The following is a 24,795-nucleotide window of genomic DNA, read 5'->3' on the forward strand; positions in this document are numbered from 1 at the left end:
TATGAACAGGAGGGGTTGCTAGGGCTGTCACTAAAGAGGACTTTTGATGTTATCTGGTTTGCTGTTGTTTGACCTTCTTTTACCCACTCCTGGTAATTTTACTCAATGGTTGCTAGTATTGTGACTCCTTCCTCAAAGAATGAGAAGCATCCCAAAACAATTTGACATAAAAAGGATATAAAATGGATTTATTTTTTAAAAAAAGCAGGGACCTGAGGACAATTTAGTAATGACCAGCAAACCTTTATCAGCACCTTCAATTGGCCTGCAGTTATCAAAAAGAATTTGTACTTTTCAGAAAGACACACAAGTCCTAGGTCATCTAGTCTTTATTTCTCTATAAGATCTTGTGCTTGCTATTTACTTTTAGCTAATTAAAGAAAACTATGTTTTATTTAAATTTTTAATTTAATTTTATTTTTTACTTATTGATTTTTACATCCTGCTCACTGCCCCACTCCCGGTAACGCCCTTCCATAATCCCTTCTCCATATTACCCTTCTTCTCTGAACTAGTGAGAGCCCCTCTGGGTATCCCCAACCCTAGCACTTCAAGTCTTTGCAAGGGTAGACATTTCCTCTCCTACTGAGGCCAGCTGTAAGCATATATTATTCCCTTTTATTTTTTGTTAGTAATGTGTAGGTAGGGTTCTCCTTTTAAGTCATTTTCAGAGTTCCTTTTAAACTTGGTGTTTCCTTTATAAAAAAAATAATGCAGAAATAAAGCTTTCTCTTTAATAAGGACATGTTCATTGAGATAGTGCCACTCTATACAAAGTTCAAGTCCACAATGGTTTATACTTGACAAAGCCATTTTCCGTGTTCTGTAGTTAGATACCATCGTGTATCCTGGATCCCCCCAGCTACCAGGAAGACAGGCTGATCTCAATTTCTCATTAGGACTTGAGAATGACAGTTGTAGATTCTTACTATGAATTGTTCCTGGACCTGTCTTGTCTGTAGTCACACTCCCATCCAGAGAGTAGCTGATAGAAGGACTAAAACCTAGATCTTGCCTTGATGGGGGGCATGTCTTAACAACCTTTCCACCTTCCCATTCAAATGTACTGAGTTTTCAGTTGCAACTGCATTGCATGCTGACTGTCCTCTGCACAAACCTGCCTTCCTAATCCTCTTTAGGATGCTGTCTCTAGCTAACTTCCTGCTCTGACCCAGCATCTCAGTCTATTCCTAGGAAGTCCAAAAAGTGATGGGAAATAGTGCTGGCAACAGTATGTATTAATCACATAATGTCGTGATGAAGAAAATCCCTACAAGATATCAAGCACAAGACTGTCTTTCCACAGATAGGTAAATTGAGGCAGAGAACCCAAATGATCTTCTCAAGGCATCATAGAGTAGTTAGGTGAGAAAACTTGTCAGAATCCACGCCTGTGGCCTAGTATTAAAGCATTTGATCTACTCCCAGTCAACCGTCATAACATGAAGATTAAACCCAATGTTAAGAATTTGGAGTCTCAATATCAAGTGCTTTTTAAAAGTTCATCCTCTGTAGATTTCTGGCTATGATAAGCCCTTTGAACCTTCTGATAAACTATTAGCCAAAACAGAGAAGCCTATCTGAATGAAGGGTGGTATTATATTTTATTAAGAACAACAAAACTTTGTACCACACAGACAACATCTTACTTCAGTGGCCAATCATATACATATGAATATGCCCATATGTAGCTCTAGGGCCAACTTTAGACATGGAACATTAGGTACCAAGTTCACAACCATCAAACAAAACATATTTCACACTCCTTCAGTAAAGTTTAATTTTTTCAGTGTAATATGAGACCATATTTAACAGCTATGACAAAAAGGTGTACTTTTTAAAAACCAATTCTCATCCTAACTATGGAGAAAGGCAAAGTGACCTTCAGATCTATGAAGGGGATTATCAAGTCTTGAAGTGACTTTTTCTTTGTTTCAAAGATCCATGTTAAGTTAGTCGTAGACAACCTCAAATATAGTGTTTCTCAACGCCCATTACATGGCTAAGCACATCTGTACTGGAAATCATTTTAATACTCAAACTGTAGCTGAATAGGGTTGATATCATTAAGATAGATGAATTGATTTTCTAAGAAGCAGAGGGGAGTAAACTGCAAACTCAGGAGGTTTTCAATATTCAACAGTTCAATGTTAACAATCTGAATACTTTTAGACCTCTTGCCAATTCAGGCATTTAAAATTTCAAGCTAAGTCAGGACTAAGTTAATACAACTGTGGTAGATTAGTGCTGAGAGTACTCACTGCAGTTTGATATGAATTGGGGTGACTCCTTATGGACTGGAGAATATCTAAGACATCACTGAATCTTTTAAATTAGTTAAAATATTTTGAATTATAAGATAGAGTAGGGTACAGAATCTAGGTATTTGCTCTTAGAATGCACAAAACTTTAAAGGACTTAAGTCCTCACATGAGCATCTAGAGGCTTAAATTTATATTTAGGATAAAGCTAGCATAATAAACTTGGATTGGCCAGCATATGCTGGCATAGTTCTTCTTAAATAAAAAATTTGTTTACATTTTTTTTTTTTAGAAAAAGAAGTGCTTTGTGGTTGAAACCTTTGAAAAGTTTTTTTAATTGACAATTTTTCAGATGGGAAAGAGAAAAGACAGACATCATTCTGGACCCACAACACTCCTAAGATAGAGACCATAGTTTGGGTATATAAAATCATCCAATTTAATGTCTGCTATAAAACCTAATAATTCAAGCAAGTCATGTTATCACACAGAGCCCAAATTTAATTTCTGTATTTGACTGTATCAACAAATAACAATAGAGAACATTTCATATGTCCTTTGGTAATTGAGAAAAAATGGTATACTATCAACCAACAGAAAAATATAACCATCTTGAAGACACAGGTAGACTTAGAGATCTAATCCTCTGATCAGATAACTATGGACTATATTAAAATAATGCTAATTTCCTTAAATCAGCACAGAATGTTACTGACAAGGGTCAATGCATGTCTAGATACAGTCCAGAAAAGAAAGTGCCAAGGGTAGTGTGTATCACATGGAGCTAGTCAGTGAGGATACCTAGGGAACACTTCAGCCACTATTTTCCTCTGTACACCTTGGACGCTACACAAAAGTCACAGTAAGTCAAGTGTTTTATTTCTGAATTAGCTATTTTGCATTAAAGGCAAAAAGAAAACAAAAGAACCCAGAAATTATTCCTCAGAAGCACTTCACTTTTTGAAATTAAGCACTCAACATTTTATTCTCTCAACCCACACAAATTAGTCTAACAAACAGGATGAAACTTGTTCTTATGGAAATTAGCTAGGTGATTCTTTGGATTGTTATCACTTTACAAAGACTGAAATTAAACTGATGAGGGTTAAATCAAGTGCACTTAAATGGCCCAAACCATAGGCTGTAATTTATCCACACTTTCTTTCACATGCGATGATCGTGCAGGAGGCCTGAGGGTGAAACTTCAGCATGGGAGCTTCTTAATCTTGTACAATACAAAGCAGAGAAGAGCCACAGAAGTGGAAACACCAGTGATCTTGAGCAGACCAGGCACGGAAGGCAGGTTCCTCTCTAAGAAGGTGTGGGTAATTTCAATGGCTGGAACATCCTAAATAGATGAACATAGATTATTAATAGAAATTCTTGCTATAGTAGACAAAATCAAGCCTATCTGTAGTAGTATATATTTCTATCCCAAGACAGTTGTATCTATAGTGAAGGGTAGTGCCATTTCTATGTGCTATAGTTGACCAATAGAGATGGAGTAGCCAAACTTACCTTGGACTCGGGTTCTTCAACCCATATATCCTTCTTCGCGACTTTTCCTAGAGCATTCAACACCTGAAAGGAAAGTGAGGACAGCATTATCCTGCGGCATTATATACATTTGACAGATTCAAAATCTTATTAAACATTGATGAACCCATAGGTGGGCAGCAGAGAAATGCATATATAGACTATCAGCGTCAAGAAATAGATGCATGAATGGATAAAGAAAATTTGTTATTTCCATACAATGGAACATTATTCAGTTTTAAATAAGAATGAAATTCTATCAATAGGACAACATGGACAAGTTTAGAGGACAACACAACCATAAATGAAACCTGCCATGCCTAGAAAGACAAATAATACATGCTATACATTCTATGCAGAAGGCAAATAAGTGAATCCTATGGGAGTAGAGGAAACAACAGAGGGTACCTGAAGCTAATCAAGGTACCAGAGAATAAGACTACTGAGACTGGATAATAAATATCAAAATACAATTCATTTGGAGGAAAAAATTCTGACATTCTATAGCAATAGAGGGTCACTAAAGATAATATAAATTTACTATGTAATTCCAAATTACTAGAAGGAAGGATTTGAATATTTCAAAGAAATGATACATGTCTGATGTGAAGAAGATGCTAATTATCTTGATTTGATTAAATACTACACACAGGCATCAAAACATTTGTATACTCCACAAATGTGCACAATTGTGTCAATGAAATAGCCCAAATATCCAGTTTAATATCCAGTTTCTTTCTGCATATCCATATAAAGATAAAATAAGGAACCAGGAAGATGAGATAACAAAATGCTTACACAGGACTGGAGTTATAGTCACTGGAATAGCCCATTTCTCTTATGCATGATGCCTTTCATTCAATTCCCAGTAAGGAGTACACCTTCGATTTCTTCCTTACCTCTCTAGCTGCTCGTTCTCCAGCTTCAACTGCTCCTTCCATGTAGCCACTCCACTGTGTTGCTGTCTCTGTGCCTGCAAAGTAAATCCTACCTACTGGCTGGCGAATCACCCTTCAAAGAAAAAAAGGTCACACAGTTACATGGGAAGGTGCTGAGGGGAAACTAGCCAATTACTCCCTAACTTCATCTACTCCACAAAAGTAAGGGAAACTAATCAAGGAAGGAATGCCAGTGTATCTCATCCCAAAGTAAAATGCAGCTCTTTGTTTCCTGGGCCCATGTACAAGGATCTGAACCTGGGGGTAGCAGACTAAGTTTATTTATCACTAAAGAGAATGCTGAACTATTTTCAGCCAGTTAGTCAGCCATGAATTCAAATCTTCAGTAACATCTCACAGTTATATTTCCTATTTGTAGCGCATTTTATTCATTATATTGTCCTCTATTCAAGTTAGTACACATCTACAGATTGGGGCCCTGAAGCATTTTTTTAGGACATCAAAAAGACTGTAACAGCAAGGAGGAAGATACATACACTGCCATTTCTGACAGAAGAAAAACCCCAAGAAATATATGAGTAAGTAGTCCTGAAATAATATAATCTGTAAGTTTCTCTAAGCATTTATGGAAACTAGCTAAGAGTGAGCAAGAATCTTGTGCCTCATTACCCATTGATTCTATTTCTATCATCTAGACCTGTCCTGAGACTCCAGAACTAGATCCATTGATCAGTCTTGTTATTACTAACAATAGCTTTTTGATTCTGTTAAGGAATAACAAGCTCTTAAAAGTACAGGTAAACGAGTGCTGATTCTTTCTCTATGGACGGATGTAACTCAATGCTAACATTCTAGATTTTGTCCTCTAGAAACTTGACAAAGGTACGATGTGACCAGATAGTATACCATTTGCTGAAGAAGCCACTTCTCTCCCACCCCGTCACAGTAGTAACTATATCCAGATGGGAAGAATTATGAAGGAACTGTGAATGCCTAGTAGAAGGCTATCATTTTAGGCTTCTTCTTGTGTTCTATTTCTTGAAACTGAGCAAGTGGGATCCTAGATCCTATACCTATCAGGCAAAGCAATAATGCACATGAAACAAGGTGTTTCTAAGTATAGCTAGACTCCCAGGCCATGTAGATCTTATCTCCTGCTACCTTAGCTGCATACGCTGAGAATTTTTCCCTCTGAAGAGGAATATCTGATGCTCCTCTTTTGACAAGGCATATGTATTGGACACATGCAGCCAGTGTCCTTCTGTGTATACTAGTACCAGAGTATAGGGTAGCCCTGTGAGACTAAATGTTGAGGAAAGTTCCAAAGGCAGATAGACAATGTGGTTGTCCTCATGTCACAAATGCTGCCAACAATTGCAATCCTGCCTAGACACTGCTACTGCTCTGTGTTGACATTCATTTTCCTGAGGACATCTACCAAGCTGACTATTTTTCTGGGAATTACAAAGACTAACACTGCCCATTTCCACAGTTCTCATTGAATGTAGACTGCCTGAGTGTGTGCCAGCCGTGGATGAGTTAATGCAGAGATTAGGTAGTACCTTCCATACTGGGTCATGATACCAGGAGGGAAGTAGGCTGTGTAGCAGCCCCCGGAGTACTGCTCCTCACACCAGTTCTTCTCTTCATAATGGACTGGCTGTAGTGCAATGGAGAGAAAATTCCAAAAGAAAATAAAAATGGAACTGTTACCTGCTAACAGTGAAGGCTTGTATGTATTTTATTAACAAAGAGTTTATATGTAAAGTATAAAGTGGGGATGGAACTCAGTGGTACACATGTGCCAGGCCCTGAGTCTGAGATCCAGCACACAGAAAATAAAGAAGAAAGGGAAAAAGAAGGGAAAAGGCAGGACTAGGAGAGGAGTAAGAAGGAAAGGAACCAGTCTGGAGATGAAGCTGTGTGCACTTTCCTAGCATGTCCAGGGCCTCCAAGTTTGATTCCCAATATTGCAAGAAAAAAAAAAGTACACACCATACAATAAAGATGAAATATCCCAATACTTGGGAGAAAGGATACTCTCGTTCATACAGATTCTAAAGATTAGAGACAAGTCTTCGGGAAACCCTACTAACAATCAGTTCTGGAAAGGTATTCTCCAAAACGCTAGAGTGTCTAAGACAGTGGACTGTTTTCCAGTTTATACAGACAGGTATTGCTCACAAGGATAGGGTGAAGGGCAACAAGAAAAAGAGAAGCACAAAGCATATTTTCAGAATACCTTCCTTAAACTGGAAGGTTACATAAGAAAATACTCCTTAGAGAAAATAATTAAGATGAAAGTAGTCTCTGGAGAACATGAGTCTCTCAACACTTCCCTACCACATTCTACATGTTTATTATTTGCACAGTTCACACAGTAATCCACAGAAAAAGTCCTCAGCAATTGGTGGGCTCTTCAGAAACATTTGTCCTCACTGCTTCTAGAAGCAACGTACAAACCGTGAAAGTGCCAAATGAGATACAAATTAAGTCTTTTTATGGGAAAGTGAACTAATATGCCTTTGACTTGGGCAAAAATTAAGTCTTGCGTGTCAAATATCTATCATGGTGCCTTCAGCAATGCATGATGACATACCTGGGGTTTTGTTTTACAGCAATCATTAGATAATGTCAAAAGCACAGGATCTCTGTCCTGAAGCCTAATCTCTGTGATCAATGACATAATGATTGTGGCTCTAGGTCTCTTACTACAGTTGAATGCCAATATTTAGTGAGCACTTAAAAAGCCCAAAGGAATGCCATATCACATGTTCCATGTACTAACATTAGTTTTTAAAGCCTTTGGATTGCTGAAAGTGATCCTGTAAATAAACACACCCCTTTCTATTCTCTGCTTAAGGCTTCCATGAAACCAGAACTTGCTTTAATTATTTAAGACAACAGAGCAAAGCCTGTTAGAGACTGAGAGTTCTTACATATAATGCTTCTTGAGATCCCAGAACTTTGGCATACAGCTCACAGATTTTCCTCTTCCTACGGAGAAGAATAAAAACATGTTAAAGAAGTCATATTGATGGACATATAATAAAGGCGTTCCATTCTAGGGTACTTGATAATGATTTCTTTAAAGAAAAATGAAATTTAGTGGCCTTCTATAACGATAAAACAAATATTCAATTAATCCGTGGATTCACCTTATATGATTTAGTGAATTTTATATGCTGATTAACAGCATATGCCTCAACATGGTAATTTAATGAGGAATCAAAAGAATTTTCCTTTTTAAAATAGACAAGATCTCACTATGTAGAGCCTGGAACTGCTATGCACATGAGGGTGGTTTCAAACTTGGTTTCTTTGTCTCAGTCTCGTGAACACTGGGATTATATGTAAGCATATTTTACCATTCCTGCCTAATCTCTTCTTGAAAGAAGATACAGATTAAGCTCACTATTCCTGGTGAAAAATTTAAAATATCCATCTACTAAATGAATGGGTCTATTTCAACTATTGAATACATACTATTTACACTTATTCATTTCAGTGTTTAGGTAGATTAAACATGTTAAGATGGCTCTGAAATATTTGTTAAAGGCTAATGAGCAATCACAAAATTTTCTATGTGAGGTAAAAGAGGTAATTCAAATCCATAAAACAAGCATTAAGACTAGATGAGACAAATGGTTAAAAGTATGCATGTGTGAGTATACAACGATCAAGCTTAGTAGTAATAAAAAAACAAATATGAAAATATACAAGTTTATATTGCCAATTTCACCAGAAAATATTTTAAAAACATAATTCCACTTTCTCTAAATAGTGTAGAAGAAAATGTAAAGCTTATCACTCTTGCTATTGTCATGCATACACTATTGCTATAACTCTTAGAACTATCACATAAGTTCAAAAAGTTAAGTCAAGAAGATTAGGATTATAAATGTGACCTATTGTATGCAAGGCTTTAAAGGGGACAACTGTCACTCATGAATAATGTCACATAATATAAAGTGGATATGATAATTCTAGGACAGTTAGAAAATGCTTGATTAAAGGCTCTAACATATAGAAAGAAGTCTCAACACTACTGTCTACTTGCTTTCTGTCTAATCAAATTCTCCATTGAAAAGATGAAGCCAGAGCTCAGTGAGCTAGCTGCAAGTTCCTTCACTACCATTCAGTTAAGTAATAGGCAGGCTAACTTTTGTTATAGTGTTTATCTATAGTAGATGCTCAGTATGTGTTGACTCAAATTTTATGCTCAGTCCAGTATGGCATTCTCTTTACTATGTCACAAAAAGATGGCAGGTTACAAATGCTTCCAAGGAGTAATTCAGACATTTGTAGTCAATTAAGAATATTGCCAAGAGAAGAATATTTCTGTAGTGCCTGGTTCTGTGTCAACTTGACACAAGCTAGAGTCATCAGAGAGGAAGGAGCCTCGGCTGAGGAAATACCTCCATGAAATTCCACTATAAGGCATTTTCTCAACCAGTGATCAATGGGGAAGGACCCAGCCCATGGTGGGTGGTGCCATTCCTGGGCTTGTGGTCCAGGGTTCTATAAAAAAGCAAGCTGAGCAAGCCATGGGAGCAAGCTGTGCAGAGCATGCCGCTAAGCAGTACTCCTCCATGGCCTCTGCAGCAGTTCCTACCTCCAGGGTTCTACCCTACTTGAGTTCCTGTCATAACTTCCTTTGATGAGGAGCAGTGTTATGGAGTGTACGCCAAATAAACCCTTTCTCCCAGTTGCTCGTTGGTCATGGTGTCTCTTCATGGCAACAAAATACTCTAAGATAAATGCCAATTGATATTCTAAAATGCTTAATGTATTTAACTTTTTTTCTGGACATATAATAAAATCTTTAGTAGAGCTAAACTTAAAAATGAACCTTTATATAGTTTTACTTTTAATCATAAATAAGAAAAACATAATAAAACATGTGATTTACTGCATTTCATATTATTAAATGAGCCAAAGCCAAGTTTTCTCAAGTACACCAGAAAACTACCTTTCCATTCCCTTTCCTCATTAAAATTAAAACTTTTAGAAGATATATAGATGGCAATGATGCTATACTAAAAAAAAAAAAACTTTTTGTATGAGTAACAGGGATGGAATACATGAAAAATATATGCTTTACCACTGACATACATTCCCCACTCAGAGCAGTACATTTAGATTACTTTGGTTCAAAAATTAATAGAATATATTTTAAATTATAACCAAAAGGGGTACCATGCAAATCATCATGTTGTTGTATCTCTTTTATTGATACAATATGTAAATCTGTCTATTCATCAAAATCACCTGAGCAGGTGGTTAAATGTATAAATCCTCAGTCTCTACTACAGACCTACTGAATCATATTCTATAAACCTCAAGAAAATAGACTTTCCAAATACCTTTTGGGAGATAGACACAGTCAGTTTTGAAAAACACTGGTCTTATTACTGATATTTTCAGTAAACGTTTTGTCTTACAGGAACTTTAGAGTTTAGCCAGTGTGTGGAATCATAATCAAATGTCCACCTCTAGTCTGCTATTTATTTTATTATTAATAGAAAGGAAAGACAGAAAATCCAAAAGAAAATGTCAGGCTTAGTGTGGTATAATAAAAAAAAAGGATGTGTTATCTGCTACTCTTAACTTTGCCACATGTTGGTTGCTATGATTTGAATGTATGCATCCCTCCAAAATTCCTATGTTAGGGCTAGGTTCAGTGGTAAGGTACTTGCTATACAGTCCTAATGACTTGGATTCAATACCTGAAACCCATTTCAAGGTAGAAGAAAATTGATGACACAAATTGTTCTCTGTTCCCCATTCATGTGTTATGATATGCATGAGCCTACACACACCTACACACACACACACACACACACACACACACACACACACACACACACCCCAAGTTTTTTCCATATTAGAACTTTATTACCACAGTGATCATATTGGTGAAGTAAGTATTCAGAGGCAGAAGTGTGGGGGTGCTTAAGAGAAGTGATTAAGCTCCGGGGGCTCTACATAGCTAAGTATTCTAAGAAAACCCTACCTCTTAACCACATAACATGAACACAAATATGTAAAATTAAATCAATATATGTACAGAGACATTTATTTTGACCAAGAAGACTATCACAAAGTATTATAAAATTGGATTCTTAAGGCTAAGAATATTTGTAAAATATTGTGCTCTTCTTGCTGCTATTGTACTATTGTTGGTGCAACAAACAGAACGTATAGGGTTTAGGTATAAATTGTTTACCTTATGTCTTTATGTAGTTTAGCAAGTCGATCAGCTTTCCGGGCAAGTATGAAGCTGGAAAATGAAGGCATATTTGAATGTTCAGTTACAGTCAAGCTAAATGTACATTACCACCTATTCAGCATTAATGAACTCTCCCAGCCCTCCCCTTTTCCTAGGGCAAATGTCACCCTATCTTTGGCTCTCTCTGCTTCTAAAACTCTGTAGCCGGTGAGCTCCTAACTAACAGATAACCAACCCCTTGATCAATATTTTGCTTCTAAAAATTAACACCATATTTGATATTATAGAAAATTAGATGATATACATATTAAGACTGTATTAGATGACTATCCCAGCAATGGCACTCAATAAAAGCTGGCCCACTATTAATATATGCCTATCATAGATACCACGGTACATCCCTCACTCCCTACCAAACACACTTGAGAACCAGTAATTGGCACCCTCATCTCACAGATAAAACCTTCTCTGGGTAATTATACTCAGCAGCAAATAAATCCCTCTGTCAATACCCTGCCTTTCCTAAGAGGCAATTGACACTCAGTGATTGAGGTGTCCATTCCCTTGTCTCAGTTTGACTGTGAAGGACCATTTCAGCTTCCAAACTTCCATGGCTGGCTGAGTACTGACATACAATTCTCCAACTGGTCCCTCCCACAAAGGCAGTAATCCCTAAATTTCACCCCAATAAACCTTTTGTACCGGTGCCTCTATCTCTATCTCTGCTTTCTTGGGAACTTATAAGATACTGCCCTTCAATAAAGTAACTCAGTGAAACTCAACTATAATCTATCTGCTCCCTTAGTCAAATAGATTCTGTTTATTGTGTCAATAATACTAACTGCACTTACATTTTTAAGAATTGAATTGTGAGATGAAATCCTTACTTACACTATTAATAGAAACAGAAATCTTAAAAAAAATTCAAGGGGTGGGTAGGTACACAGCTCAATAGTAAAGCATTTGATTAGTATTATACAGAAAAGCTCTAGATTTATTCTCCAGTCCTAATCCAAATGAACTAAAATGTGATGAAACTACTTCCTCATTAAAATGGTTAAAAATTATATTTATTTTGTTCTAGAGAGATCAAATAGATAGGTTAAGGCTGAAAGGGAGCATTTCTTTTTCTCCTCAGCCCTGAATTAAAGTGTTCCTCAATTATCATCAGAAACTCTTTTAGGACTGCTATTAGAGAATGTTCTGAGATGCAAAGATGCAGAGTATGTTAAGGCAGGGTGGAGTTTCATAGGCAGCTGCATATTATTTAAGGGGCCAGCAGGAAGGGTACTGGAGGATGGGGACAAACAATGGAAGAGGAGTTTGCAAAAAACAAAGTATGGATGAAGTCTCACAATAAAATCCATCATTTGTGTCTTAATATTGAAAATTAAATTAATTAAATACTGAAATTTGAACTATTCAAACTTATGGGATAAAAATCATAATTTTGCTTGGGATGGCACTTTCAATAATGATTCAAAATTCATGGTTTTGGTTAATTTTTAGGTTTATGCAATGATCTGCAAGTTCAGACTTGTATAATATTTTTTAAAAATTACCCAGAGCTGGTAAAAATTAAATTATTAATCAGATGATTTTGTATGGCTTTGACCTCAAATTTCTGTCAAATTTCAAGTTAGGAATACAATAATCATGTAGACAAATACTGCAACAATTTTATTTAGCTGAGGAAATCAAACATGCGGGGTTATGTCCTAAGTAATAGTTCTAATGTGTAGTTTATAAAAGGTGATGGTTATTATAAACACAGTGCTGGTTAATTAGCACCTCTGGTTTTGGGGCTCTTAGAGTCAAATGCAAAGTGGAGGTTATATATCTTCAAGGTTTTCATCATCAAGAACAAAGCACAAAGTCTGATATAGTGGTATATACCTGTGATCCTAGCATTTAGGTGATGGAAGCAACAGGATCAGGAGTTAAAAGCTAGCCCCATTTACATAACAAGTTGGACTCCAGTCTGGCTACATGAGAACCTGCCTCAAGAAAGAAAGAAAAGGAGAGAGAGAGAGAGAGAGAGAGAGAGAGAGAGAGAGAGAGAGAGAGAGAGAGGAAGAAAGCGAAAGGGAAGGAAAGGAAAGGAGAGGAAAGAAAAGGAAAGGAAAGGAAAGAAAAGTAAAGGAAAAGAAAGAAAAGAAGGGAGGGAGGGAGAGAAGTCACAGGGAGGGAAAGTAATCCAGCTGGGCCTGGTAGTATATATAGTCCTGCAATTGCAGCTACTCAGGAATCTAAAGCAGTAACATTTAAAGCCAATTTTGATACTGAGTAAATTAGTGAAACTCTATATTAAAATTACCCATAGAAAAACATATTAAATATTTGGCTACCATATACCAGGCCCTAGGTTCAATACCAGTGTTGTACACACAAAAAAGGGGAAGAGTGCAGTCTACTGCCCTAATACAAGAACAGTGGGAAAACAAAACTTAATTCTTCTCAACCCCTCAATCCTCAAACAGTTGTACTAATAATAACAAACAAGATTTATAAAAGAAAAATGAGCAAGTTTATTGTCCTTCACAATGTTTGGCCTTTGGGAGACACACTGGTAAAAAGGAACCCAGAGGTGGTAAGTCTGGCTTATTTGCATATCTAACAAAGAACAACATATTATAGAAATAAAAAAAAAATCAGTTTTAGTCTTATGAAGATAGGAAACCATGAGAAGACAAATGCGCAGGAAGCTACTTTTGGCTATCAGCTTGAAGCTCCTCTGGCTCTGGCTCTAAGTTAATAAAGTGCTATTTACAGTAAAAGACACCTATAGTTTAACCTAAGTGAGATGCAGGGGAGGACAAAAAGACCTTTTGGCTTTTTAAATCTCTACCCTGCTTTTAGGTAAACAGAAGGCAGGCAGAGAGCTCTCCTGCATCACATTTGGAAGGGATATAGTCTGTCTTCCTATAAATATAAAATACCAGTAAAACTGGAGGAATAAATTCTGGTGATCTACGGCACAGTAGGGTAGTCATTGTTAATATTAACTTATTGTATGTTTTAAAGTATCTAAACAAGATTTTCAATGCTCTTATCACAAAGAAATTACCATATGAGGTAAAAGATATGCTAACGAACTTGGTTTGACCATTCCACAAAGTAGATATATACTGAAACATTTTCCATACATTGTTAAGCAAGAAAATAAAATATTAAACATATCTTTCTAGGAATTTCCCAAAATAATTTCAGTAATACCTGGAAGGGTGCCAACACATATGTCTCTGTCAGAAAGCCAAAGTAATTCCAGTGGTAAACAAGGCACGAATATCAATGGTCTCCCATCTACAACTGAACTGACTGTCATGACATTCTGAAACTTGCGTTCTCATCTGTTTTTATGTTGGCCCACAGCAATTTGTCAATTTGGCTAAACTACCTGGATCTTGTCTTAATCAGTGGGACTAAAGATGAAGAGCACAGGCTGCTGCTATGGCCATTATATTTTAGGACCCTGCCTACCTCAGGAATGTAGTGTTATTGCTTCCATTATAGTCAGAGTGGTTATAAAACATTTTATCAGCAACCCAGGCAGAGCCGGCTTCCTAAGTTCCTTGGAACATGGGTCCGCCCCCTTTCTCTGTAACTTTCCAAAAATGGCATGATGTGATGCTTTATTGAGCTCACCTACCTCTTCAGGAAGGAGGCCTGCATTTCCCAGAAAGCAAAAGCAGAAACCATGGGCCCCTAAAAGTCCCTTGTCTGTTATTAACATGTGTTCTTTTATAATAGCACAATACAATAAAAGGTTTTTGTGTGTATAGGATTTTTTATAAGGCCAAAATAAGCAAGTAGGAAGGTGTGTCCGTCCTTAGCATTTCCTTTGTGAGGGCCCATTTCCTTCTCTGGAGTACTAGTTCCTAGTAGGCTGTTGGTACTATCTATGCCTTATAAAGATAGCAGAAATGTTGCTGGTGAAGGGTAACCATAGGCTACTTGTGCCCTGTCTCATCTTATATTGACACTATTACTTGGCATGCAACAAGTATTTGGAAAGCAGATCAAGGCCACAGACACTGTATTTAGCAGGTTTACAGGGCAAAGTGCTTCTCTTTCCAGAGTGACTTTGGACATTCTGTCTCTATGCAACACTATCATACTGTCCATCATCTGCCCATCTGTCCATCTGTCAGTCTGTGTAGCTGCTTGATCCACTTTATCCTCAGCATGTAAGTTTTATAAAAGAAAGAAATACATAGGTGGGCATGAGTTAAAAATAGTGTCAAGTTTAGCAGTTTTCCAAGATTCTTGTGTCATACACAGAAACATTGCTATGGATATTTTATAACATGGAAACATGACATAGTTCACAGTTATCATTGCATGTGCTAAATTTTAAAGCAATATCCTTTGCTAGCACCTATACCAACACAAATTGGAAAGTACAGCTCCAACTTACCCCATGATGGCAGGCAGTGACCCATCTGGTTTAGTGTCATCCAGAGTGATGGCGATTGGAGCCTCCTCATCTTCAATGATCATGCAGCCACAATAGTCTTAAGCAGGATAAAATTAATTAGGAGATTGAATCCAACATTACACATAGGATGTATATAAACTATATGACTTAGAAGGAATAAAGATCGTAAGCTACTAGTCTTTGTTCTACCTCTAGACCCTTTTATGTTAAAGACACACATGACTATACAAAGATGTCTATTCCTTGTGCGGAAAATAGCCCATCTCTCTCATTTTTTATAAAGGGTTCTATGAATCATACATGGCAAAATGGTTAAGATGAGGAAAATGATAAAAGGGTCCTGCATGCAGGGACACATGGAGAATGAGATATGACATGCCGAAAGGAATCACTTCCATTAACCCTAGATGTTGTAAAAAGGATTCTATTGAATATGAGCAAGAAGCATATCTAGAAAGCTCCTAAATTCTAAACCCTGTTTCATTTAATATTCACAACACCCTGATAAGCATTCATCACAAAACCTTAGCATTTTATGCTAAGAGAGCAATGACAATCAACTGGTGAAGTTCAGGAACAGTTTACTTCAGAGCCCTGCCGTCTGGGCCCCTTGGTCTCATTCTGCTTATGAAGAAGAAGTAGCAAGAGGAATAACTGCCATTCCTATCATTGACATGCCCACTGTTTGCTTGCATCTTTTCCTCCCATTGTCAATCACTCTTGAGGCCATTTTGTGAAATTTACAGACATTAATAATTTCTCTACAAATTTGAACACAAAATTTTATATTCAGCATATTTTATTCAATATCCTTAAAAAGTAGTTTCTGTACTTAATAGTTTAAATACATGTAAGAGCAACTTACCCTTTTTCTTCCAGAAGGCTTCCTTGTAATACACCATGCACTTGATAACAGCCCCCATTGGAAGACGCTGAATTAATTGGTTTCTCTCAGGTGGAAGCTCTGGTTTAAAGTGGATCTTGGCAGTCAAAATCGGTGGGATGGCACTAATTACGTATTTGCACTGAAATACAATTTGTGAAATATTACCTAAAACATAAACTATAGCCTTTGCAGAAGATATGGAGTATCATTTAAAAAAAATCAAGCCACTGTGAACCTACAAAATAGAACAAGGTAGATGGGCTGGTAAGTTTTGTCAACTTGACACAGCTAGACTTAGCTTAGAAAGGGAACCCACAACTGAGGGATTGCCTCCATCAGTCTATCCTGTGGGATGTCGTTGTAGCATTTTCATTATTAATGATTGATATAGGACCATCCACTCCACTGTGGATGGTGTCACCTTTGTGCATGTGGTCCTGAGTAGTAAAAGAAAGCAAACTGAAAAGGTTATGGGAGCAAGCCAATTAGCAGTAAGTACTCCTGTATGATTCCTGCTTTGAATTCTTTTTTTTTTTCTTTTTTTTCGGAGCTGGGGACCGAACCCAGGGCCTTGTGCTTTCTAGGCAAGCGCTCTACCACTGAGCTAAATCCCCAACCCCGCTGCTTTGAATTCTTGCAATGACTTCCCTCAGTGATAGACTGTGAACTGGACCTGTAAGTCAAATAAACCCTTACTTCCCGAAGTCACTTTTGGTCATGGTATTATTAAAGCAAGAGAGAAGCAAACTAGGACAGTAAGTAAACCAAGTCTGTCAATCTGGAAGACTTGCAGTAGATATATGCTACATTTAATTAAACAGATTAGATTGCATACAATTAGAAGTTACAAATGGCATAAACCTATTTACCATAAACTCCTTTGCCTATAATGGATTACCTCATAGTGTTCATGATTCAGTGTTTCTACAATGATGTTGTCATCTGTTTGGTCAATATAAGTAACAGGAGAGCTCAGCTTCACTTTATCTCCAAGGAGACCCATTATCTGTTCACTTACTTGGCCAGATCCACCTACAAATTTCCGTTCCTATTGGAGAAGGTAAGAATAAAAGATAAGTTATAAAAGAGAGTGGTGGAATATTTGCCACCAATTGGTAAATCTCCAAAAATGTCAATGCCAGATCTCTATCCTTGGCATATCCCATTGGGGGAAGAATCATTAGGACAGAATCAAGGTACCTCAAGTATTTTCTGCACAGGTTCTAGCAAGGAAAAGCCATTACTAGCATATAATCAGAGACCAGAAGAAAATGTTTTCTATGCCAATGCTGCCCTGACCACATGCAAATAGCAAGTCTGAGAATTTCAATTGTCCATGAATATGGTGGCTGTAAGGAGCTCTGGGAAGGTGAGGTAACTATGTTGATCCTAGGGGCTGTGGTTTCTAACTCCCTATGGAGTTATTTGTCTGAACAGGTAAGGACATAGAAAATATTATATTATACATAATGTGAGGCTAAGAGACCAGGTACAGGGTCAGCAACAGCCTATCAGAAACAGCCAATCAAGTCCTAGGAACCTGAATTTTAGCTTTGGAGTATTTTCTTCTCAAAACCAACTGTAAGTTTGATTGTCAAGGCAGAATATTGATAGCTAAGCATCTGTTTATTCCTTAAAACACTGTCAAGAATTTCTCTTGAGCATCAATATGGATTAAAAGTATTTATTCCTCTGTAATGTGCTATTTCTCAGCATAGATATTATTTAAGAATAACCCAAGAGAATAAGTGCTTAATACAGTATATTTGGTTACAACCTAGGAAATATTTTTAGATTGCTGCAGACAATTCTTTGAGTGATTAGAAATGCAGGTTAGTAAAAGAGGGAAAGGCCACAGCTGACAATGAGTAGACAAGCAGTAACTTTTGAAATTGGTGTTTAGTGAAACCACAAAAGTTTTTATGAAAATGATCAGAGTGGTTCAGACTTAAATTTATGATGCATTCTTTCTGAAGAAATTGGAATCATTTAATACAGAATCTTACTATGTTCCCAAATAGGTGCCTTGAAATGTAATATATTAAAAAAAAACTAAAAACAAAGAAACAAACAACCATGGACTATATTCTATTTGTTCACTATCTATTCTTCTGTGTTTTAAAACTAAATTATTAAAGGGTAAATATTAATGTCGTTTGAAAGATATTGTGATAATAGCTTGAGTTCAAAATCTGAACTCTACTTTCTAAAAGGTCATATAGGGCTTATCTAGAAATATATTGTTCCCCTCCAAATGAAGGATACAAATAACCCATTAGTAGGATATTTCAGACAGTAAAATATGAGTTTAAGGAAGTAATATTGAATCTCTGTTCATAAGTACACAATTTTAAAATGCAAAAGTCCTATATTTGCAAAAACCAGGGTTCCAATAGGCAATAACTCTATACAACACAAGAACGATTTGGGGACTTCTGATGATCTCCAGAGAAGAACAATAAAATTATTTTGAAGACAATGTCTAAATTCATAAAATGTACTCAAAATTCTGGGACTCAAGTAACACAGCATAAACTAGAGTTAAGCTGCAATTAATTAACCTCATCTCATTCAGGCAAAACATTCCTAGATAAGAAACATTTTCTTTGGATAAAGGAGATAGATCTTTGCAATGAATGTCAAAGTTTAAGGAATTGGAGATTTAATATTCTGGCTTTGCTGTTAATTTATTATATATTTAGTCAACGAATTAAATATCTTTACTCATTGGCAACAGAAGTGTATAGAAGAAAAAAATTTGCAAGTAACAGCTAAATTATAAAATCCAAACTGTAGAGCTTACAGAGTGGACACAAATTCCTTGTATGAATTAGAAGAGTAATTTCTACTCTACATTAGTTAACATGAAAGAATTCCTGTGAGAAACAGGTGTAAGGAACTTGGATAATTTTAAGTATACTAATTTTATAAGCACTATAATTTCCTTGGAAATTGACTTATTTTTAGTAGTTTAACTCCTTCTATGTAAATAACTTTATTTTACTACATTTTAAGGGAAGGATCTTAATTCTTAAGATATAATTAATTCAAAATGAAATATTCTTTAGCAATGAACTTTACAGGCATAAAGAAAGAATGGGAAATTTCTAGACATATTTTTAGATCATTTTATATTACCATAAATGATTATAAATAATGAAGGAATTATCAAGGATTGTTCTGGACAAGTTAGTTTCAGAACAGACAATGTATACCTGGCCGCCATTGGTAACTGAGAATATCCGAGCAGTGCCCCCACACTGCCTCACATACCACAGGAACCACAGGGCAGATACCTCATGAGGCTCAGAAGTCACATTAATGTTCACAAAAAGATACGCAAATTCCCGAGCAGTTCTGTTCAGAGAATAAGTGAAAATTACATGTCAACGCATATAGGAAGAAGCAGATAACCAAGTCCTGAAAGTTATCCTCTGACTTCCACATGTGACATATACATGCTGTGAAATGTATATACCAGTCACATACATATCAATAACAATGTAATTAAAAATACATATAGAAGTCAAGGCAATGCAGCCTTACAAAGTATAACATAGCACAAGTAGAAAGGACTAAAGGAGCTGAACAGGTTTGCATGGCTCCAGCTGCATATGTAGCAGAGGATGGCCTTGTCAGACATCAATGAGAGCAGAGGCCCTTAGTCCTGTGAATGCTCAATGCCCCTGTGTAGGGGAATGTCAGGGCAGGGAGGCAGGAGTGAGTGGGTGGGTGGGTGAGCACCCTCATAGATGCATGGGGAGAGGGGATGGGATAGGGGGTTTATGGAAGGGAAACTGGGAAAGGGAATAACATTTGAAATGTAAATAAAGAGAATATCCAATAAAACATTAAAAAAAGTGTTTCTAGTATTTTGGAAAACAAAAACAAAAAACAGAACAACTAAAACCCCATGGTCTCAGCATCCACAGGAAAATGTTTGTTAAATTTTGAGAAATAAAGAAAAGTTTTCTTCTGCTATTAAGAAATATGGTTTAGCTCTAAATATGGTCTATCTAAAGATACACTATTCTTGATCATTAGACATACTTCTCTCCTATTTTAAAGACTTTCCTCATATTTCCATCTCTTCAGACTCCACTCTGGTCCATGCTACTGCATAATCTCTTAGACAGAGAAAATGGTGACCTCCCTGTGTTATCACCCTACATAACCTCTAATATCCTCTGCCATGCTAAACAAAGAGTACTTTAACAACACTTCATTGACAAGCTGAGCACAGAAATAGAGGCTGGAATTTCAGCATACGGTAGACAAAGATAAGAGGATAGCAAGTTAGAAGCCATGCTAGTCTACACAATGAAACTTTGTCTCACAGAATCAAGAACAGCCAAACCAAATCTAAACTAAAAACAAAAAAAAAGTTTAAAAACCCAATCACAGAAAGACATACATGGTATGCACTCATTGATAAGTGGCTATTAGCCCAAATGCTTGAATTACCCTAGATCCCTAGAACAAACGAAACTCAAGACGGATGATCAAAATGTGAATGCTTCACTCCTTCTTTAAATGAGGAAAAAGAATACCCTTGGCAGGGAAGGGAGAGGCAAAGATTAAAACAGAGACTGAAGGAACACCCATTCAGAGCCTGCCCCACATGTGGCCCATACATATACAGCCACCCAATTAGACAAGATGGATGAAGCAAAGAAGTGCAGACCAACAGGAGCCGGATGTAGATCGCTCCTGAGAGACACAGCCAGAATACAGCAAATACAGAGGCGAATGCCAGCAGCAAACCACTGAACTGAGAATAGGTCCCCCGTTGAAGGAATCAGAGAAAGAACTGGAAGAGCTTGAAGGGGCTCGAGACCCCAAAAGTACAACAATGCCAAGCAACCAGAGCTTCCAGGGACTAAGCCACTACCTAAAGACTATACATGGACTGACCCTGGACTCTGACCCCATAGGTAGCAATGAATATCCTAGTAAGATCACCAGTGGAAGGGGAAGCCCTGGGTCCTGCTAGACTGAACCCCCAGTGAACTAGACTATGGGGGGAGGGCGGCAATGGGGGGAGGGTTGGGAGGGGAACACCCATAAAGAAGGGGAGGGGGGAGGGGGATGTTTGCCCGGAAACCGGGAAAGGGAATAACACTCGAAATGTATATAAGAAATACTCAAGTTAATAAAAAAAATAAAAAAATAAAAAAAAAAAAAAAAAAACAAAATTTAAAAATTCTTCAACAGCCTAAAATAGAGAAACATCTCAAATCTTGAGTGTCGACAATATTATAGATGGACCATAGGCTGCTTAACCCATGACATCAACTACCCCTCACACTACTTGCTCTATGCTCCAGCCAAACTGATCACTCACTTGTTCAAGTGTGCCAATTTTCTTCCCTTCTCAAGCCATTTCCAAAAGCCACTCCTCATTTTCTCTGCCTAGAAGGTACCATTCCCTTATATCACTCATAGGTCTGAACCTCTCTCCTTCCATCTTGGTTATTTGTAGAAAACATTCCTTAACATTACCTTCTCCATCCTCCTCTAAGTTTTTCCTACATACCCATTTACATCTACATTTTATTCTCTCCTATCTTAACAATATGCCATTCTTGAAAGATGCCGTTCCAGAACATCCAGTACTATATATATATATATATATATATATATATATATATATATATATCCTCTTTCCTCATGTTTTTTTTTTGTTATTCTTATAAAGTACCATGTTCCTTCAGTCACTCATAGGAAATGCCATGTCCCTAATTTATCTACTTTTGTCTCCCTACCCTTGACCCTCTAAATTATCCTGGAAGTTAAAATCTAACGCTATCTTTTCCTGACTCTCAAATGCTGCTATAGCTTATTACTGGAAGATATTACTATTACTATTACTATGTTATCTAACAACAAGCTTAACCCAACTTTGGCCTGTACTAGAAGATACCATCTCACCCCTTTTGGCTGTCTAGAACATGTTCTTCCACCACTTTTATACTCCCTTCATTCCCCTTCACCACTATTGTACATTCTATTTGTTATTGTTTTGGCATCTAAATGTGTGGTGTGCATGCATGCGTATATTTTGACATATGTGTGAGCTCATCTCCATGCATGGGGCAGAAGTCAAACCCAAGTGTCTTCTTGGATTTCTCTCTACTTCATTTATTGAGGCAGTATTTCTCAATTGAATCTGGAACTTGCTAATGTGGATAGTCTAGCTACCTAGCTTAACATACGCCGTACCAGGGAATGATTTTTCCTTCTTTAGACCAACTAAGATTCCCTTTGTTAGGTACTCTGCTAGCACTATGCAATCACGTGTTCAGTGTTCTTCTTACCTGATAGAAGAATATAGACTACATGCGGGAAGAAGCTAAATACTAACAAATTCACCACTATTCCTCAGCCAGTGTCTAACAATGTCTTTATATAGTAGGTCTAGAATAAATATATGCTAACAAGTATGTAAATATGTCAATTCAAATACAAGAAAAATAAAGACAAGCATGTTCCACATAGATTATTGATGCATATATGATAGTAGTTCCACAAGAATATACAGACTACTAGTCATCTTAGTCCATATGCACTTTGGAATATTGATCTGTGAAATTGACTAATATGATATTTCTTAGAATATATCCATATCATTAAGCCATAACTATAGTAGTAAACTGTAAGTTACCATGCTAATAATAAATCCTAATTAAAATCATTACACAGTTTTTATTTCATTCATCCAGACTAGTTTCATATCTATATCTATATGGAATTATTTTTTAAATATGTTTTATTTTCATTTTTGAATATAGGGAGGGGGCATGTATACATGCCACATTTGTTGGGAGTTCTTGAAGACCAAACAGAGGGTCAGATCCCCTGATGCTAGAGTTATAGATATTTGTAAGCTCTCCAACATGGGGACTGGGCTCTGAACTCATAGCCTCTTGGTAAGTACTCTTAATCTCCGAGCCATCTCTCTAGCATCTGAGATTGATTTTTTTAAATGTTTATAAACTGCTTTTGTAGGCAACCTCAATATAAAATAAAAATATAGTTACTATTTTTTATTGAAGATATAACCCTTTTGTCCAAAGGTGGTCTACTCTATGTGGTTTTTATCATTTTTTGTTCAAATCTGCTATAGCTAATATTATTATATTTCTTAACTTTCCCTATTAGTCACTAAAAACAGTACTACTACTACTACTCAAGACAGGCTACAAATGATCAGAGGAAAATATTTTTAAAATAAGATTGTAAGCAGTCAAATATACTTTGTCCAACAGATTTTATCAATGAGATCTTTCATGGTCATCTTGTCCCATTCCTGAGCGTGTCTTGCTTGCCACGGTGCATCAACGGGGATCTGCAATGAAACATTCATGAGTGAAGAGAACAGTAACTACTGTTCTACCTCTCTTTTTGGAGAAGCTTATATGTGAACCTTTAAAAACTTGGTGTTGGTCTCTGTAATTGGCTTCGAAGTTCATAGAGAGGTGAGATGAATCTGAAATTCACACCTTAATGCTATTTATTTTCAACAACAGTAGTAACAGTGATCATAATTACAAGGTGGATAAATTTATTTGTAATTGGGTTGGTGATGATCATATCAATATCACACTCATTTTAGGCCTCCAACTGAAATTTGAGAGAGTAATGCTATAGAGCCTGAGAATAAATAAGCTCTGAAGCAGAAAGTCCTCCCTTTCTTTGCTATTTAAAGTGGCATTGTAGATACATAACTGTAAGTAGATATTTGGCAGAAATGTGTCATATATATGCTCAGAGGTATGAGAAGGCGGCACACATGCAGTAGTATAAGCAAGAGTGATTTTCAATTCTGGTTCCCTTGCTGCATAGTTTTGAGTAAATTATATAAACACTTGGCATTCATTGTCTCCATCTGTCAAGTGGAAATCCTAGCTGTCGCAGAGTTGCTGTGTATAATGGAAAGGGTATGCATCAGTGCAAATCAGCAATGTCCCCTGTACCTTGCAAGGATGTTAATTAGTATAACTCTTCAGCAATATGCTATGTGCAAACCAAACCCACATTTTACCTCTTTTCCCATTTCATCCATTGTTCTCCATAGGTTGTTGTAATCCAAATATGCCAAGGGGTTCCACACAGGTGGGAATGCACCACGGAATGGGTAAGTTTTCCCCTGGAACATAAAAGTAAAGGGAATCTATGTGAAATGGATAATACTTAAGTTATATGGCATTCTAAAACTACAAGAACCGGGCTGTCCTGCAGGTCTGTAATCACATAAACTTAGGAAATTGAGGCAGGAAGATTCCTAGTACAACGCCAGCCTGAGCAACTTAGTGAGATTCTGTCTTTAAAGTAAGGAGGAAACCTACAGAGTAAACTAACCTGGGGCCATAAGGGCTCACAGAGACTGAACTGTCAACCAGAAAGCATACAAGGGGCAGACCTAGGCTCCTCTGCACATATGTAACAGCTGTGCACTTTGGTCTTCAAGTGGGGCTCCTAACAGCCAGAGCAGGGGCAGGGGCAGGGGCAGGGGCAGGGGCAGGGGCAGGGGCAGGGGCAGG

General features: G+C 37.0%; 1 protein-coding gene across 1 annotated transcript in view; it reads right to left on the reverse strand.

Annotated features, from left to right (window-relative positions):
- Positions 1-2,963: 2,963 nt before the first annotated feature.
- Positions 2,964-24,795, reverse strand: part of Maoa (monoamine oxidase A) — a 66,134-nt gene continuing 44,302 nt past the window's right edge. The window contains exons 4-15 of the mRNA NM_033653.1: positions 24,297-24,401; positions 23,509-23,600; positions 19,468-19,609; positions 17,151-17,300; positions 16,232-16,391; positions 15,346-15,442; positions 10,926-10,979; positions 7,636-7,693; positions 6,259-6,356; positions 4,697-4,808; positions 3,780-3,842; positions 2,964-3,609 (exon numbers count right to left, since the gene is read on the reverse strand). Coding sequence (NP_387502.1) covers positions 3,466-3,609; positions 3,780-3,842; positions 4,697-4,808; positions 6,259-6,356; positions 7,636-7,693; positions 10,926-10,979; positions 15,346-15,442; positions 16,232-16,391; positions 17,151-17,300; positions 19,468-19,609; positions 23,509-23,600; positions 24,297-24,401 — 1,275 coding nt within the window. The 3' untranslated portion in view covers positions 2,964-3,465. The remainder of the gene's footprint in view (positions 3,610-3,779; positions 3,843-4,696; positions 4,809-6,258; positions 6,357-7,635; positions 7,694-10,925; positions 10,980-15,345; positions 15,443-16,231; positions 16,392-17,150; positions 17,301-19,467; positions 19,610-23,508; positions 23,601-24,296; positions 24,402-24,795) is intronic.

This window comes from Rattus norvegicus, chromosome X (genome assembly GCF_036323735.1).
Source record: "Rattus norvegicus strain BN/NHsdMcwi chromosome X, GRCr8, whole genome shotgun sequence".
Lineage (NCBI taxonomy): Eukaryota > Metazoa > Chordata > Mammalia > Rodentia > Muridae > Rattus > Rattus norvegicus.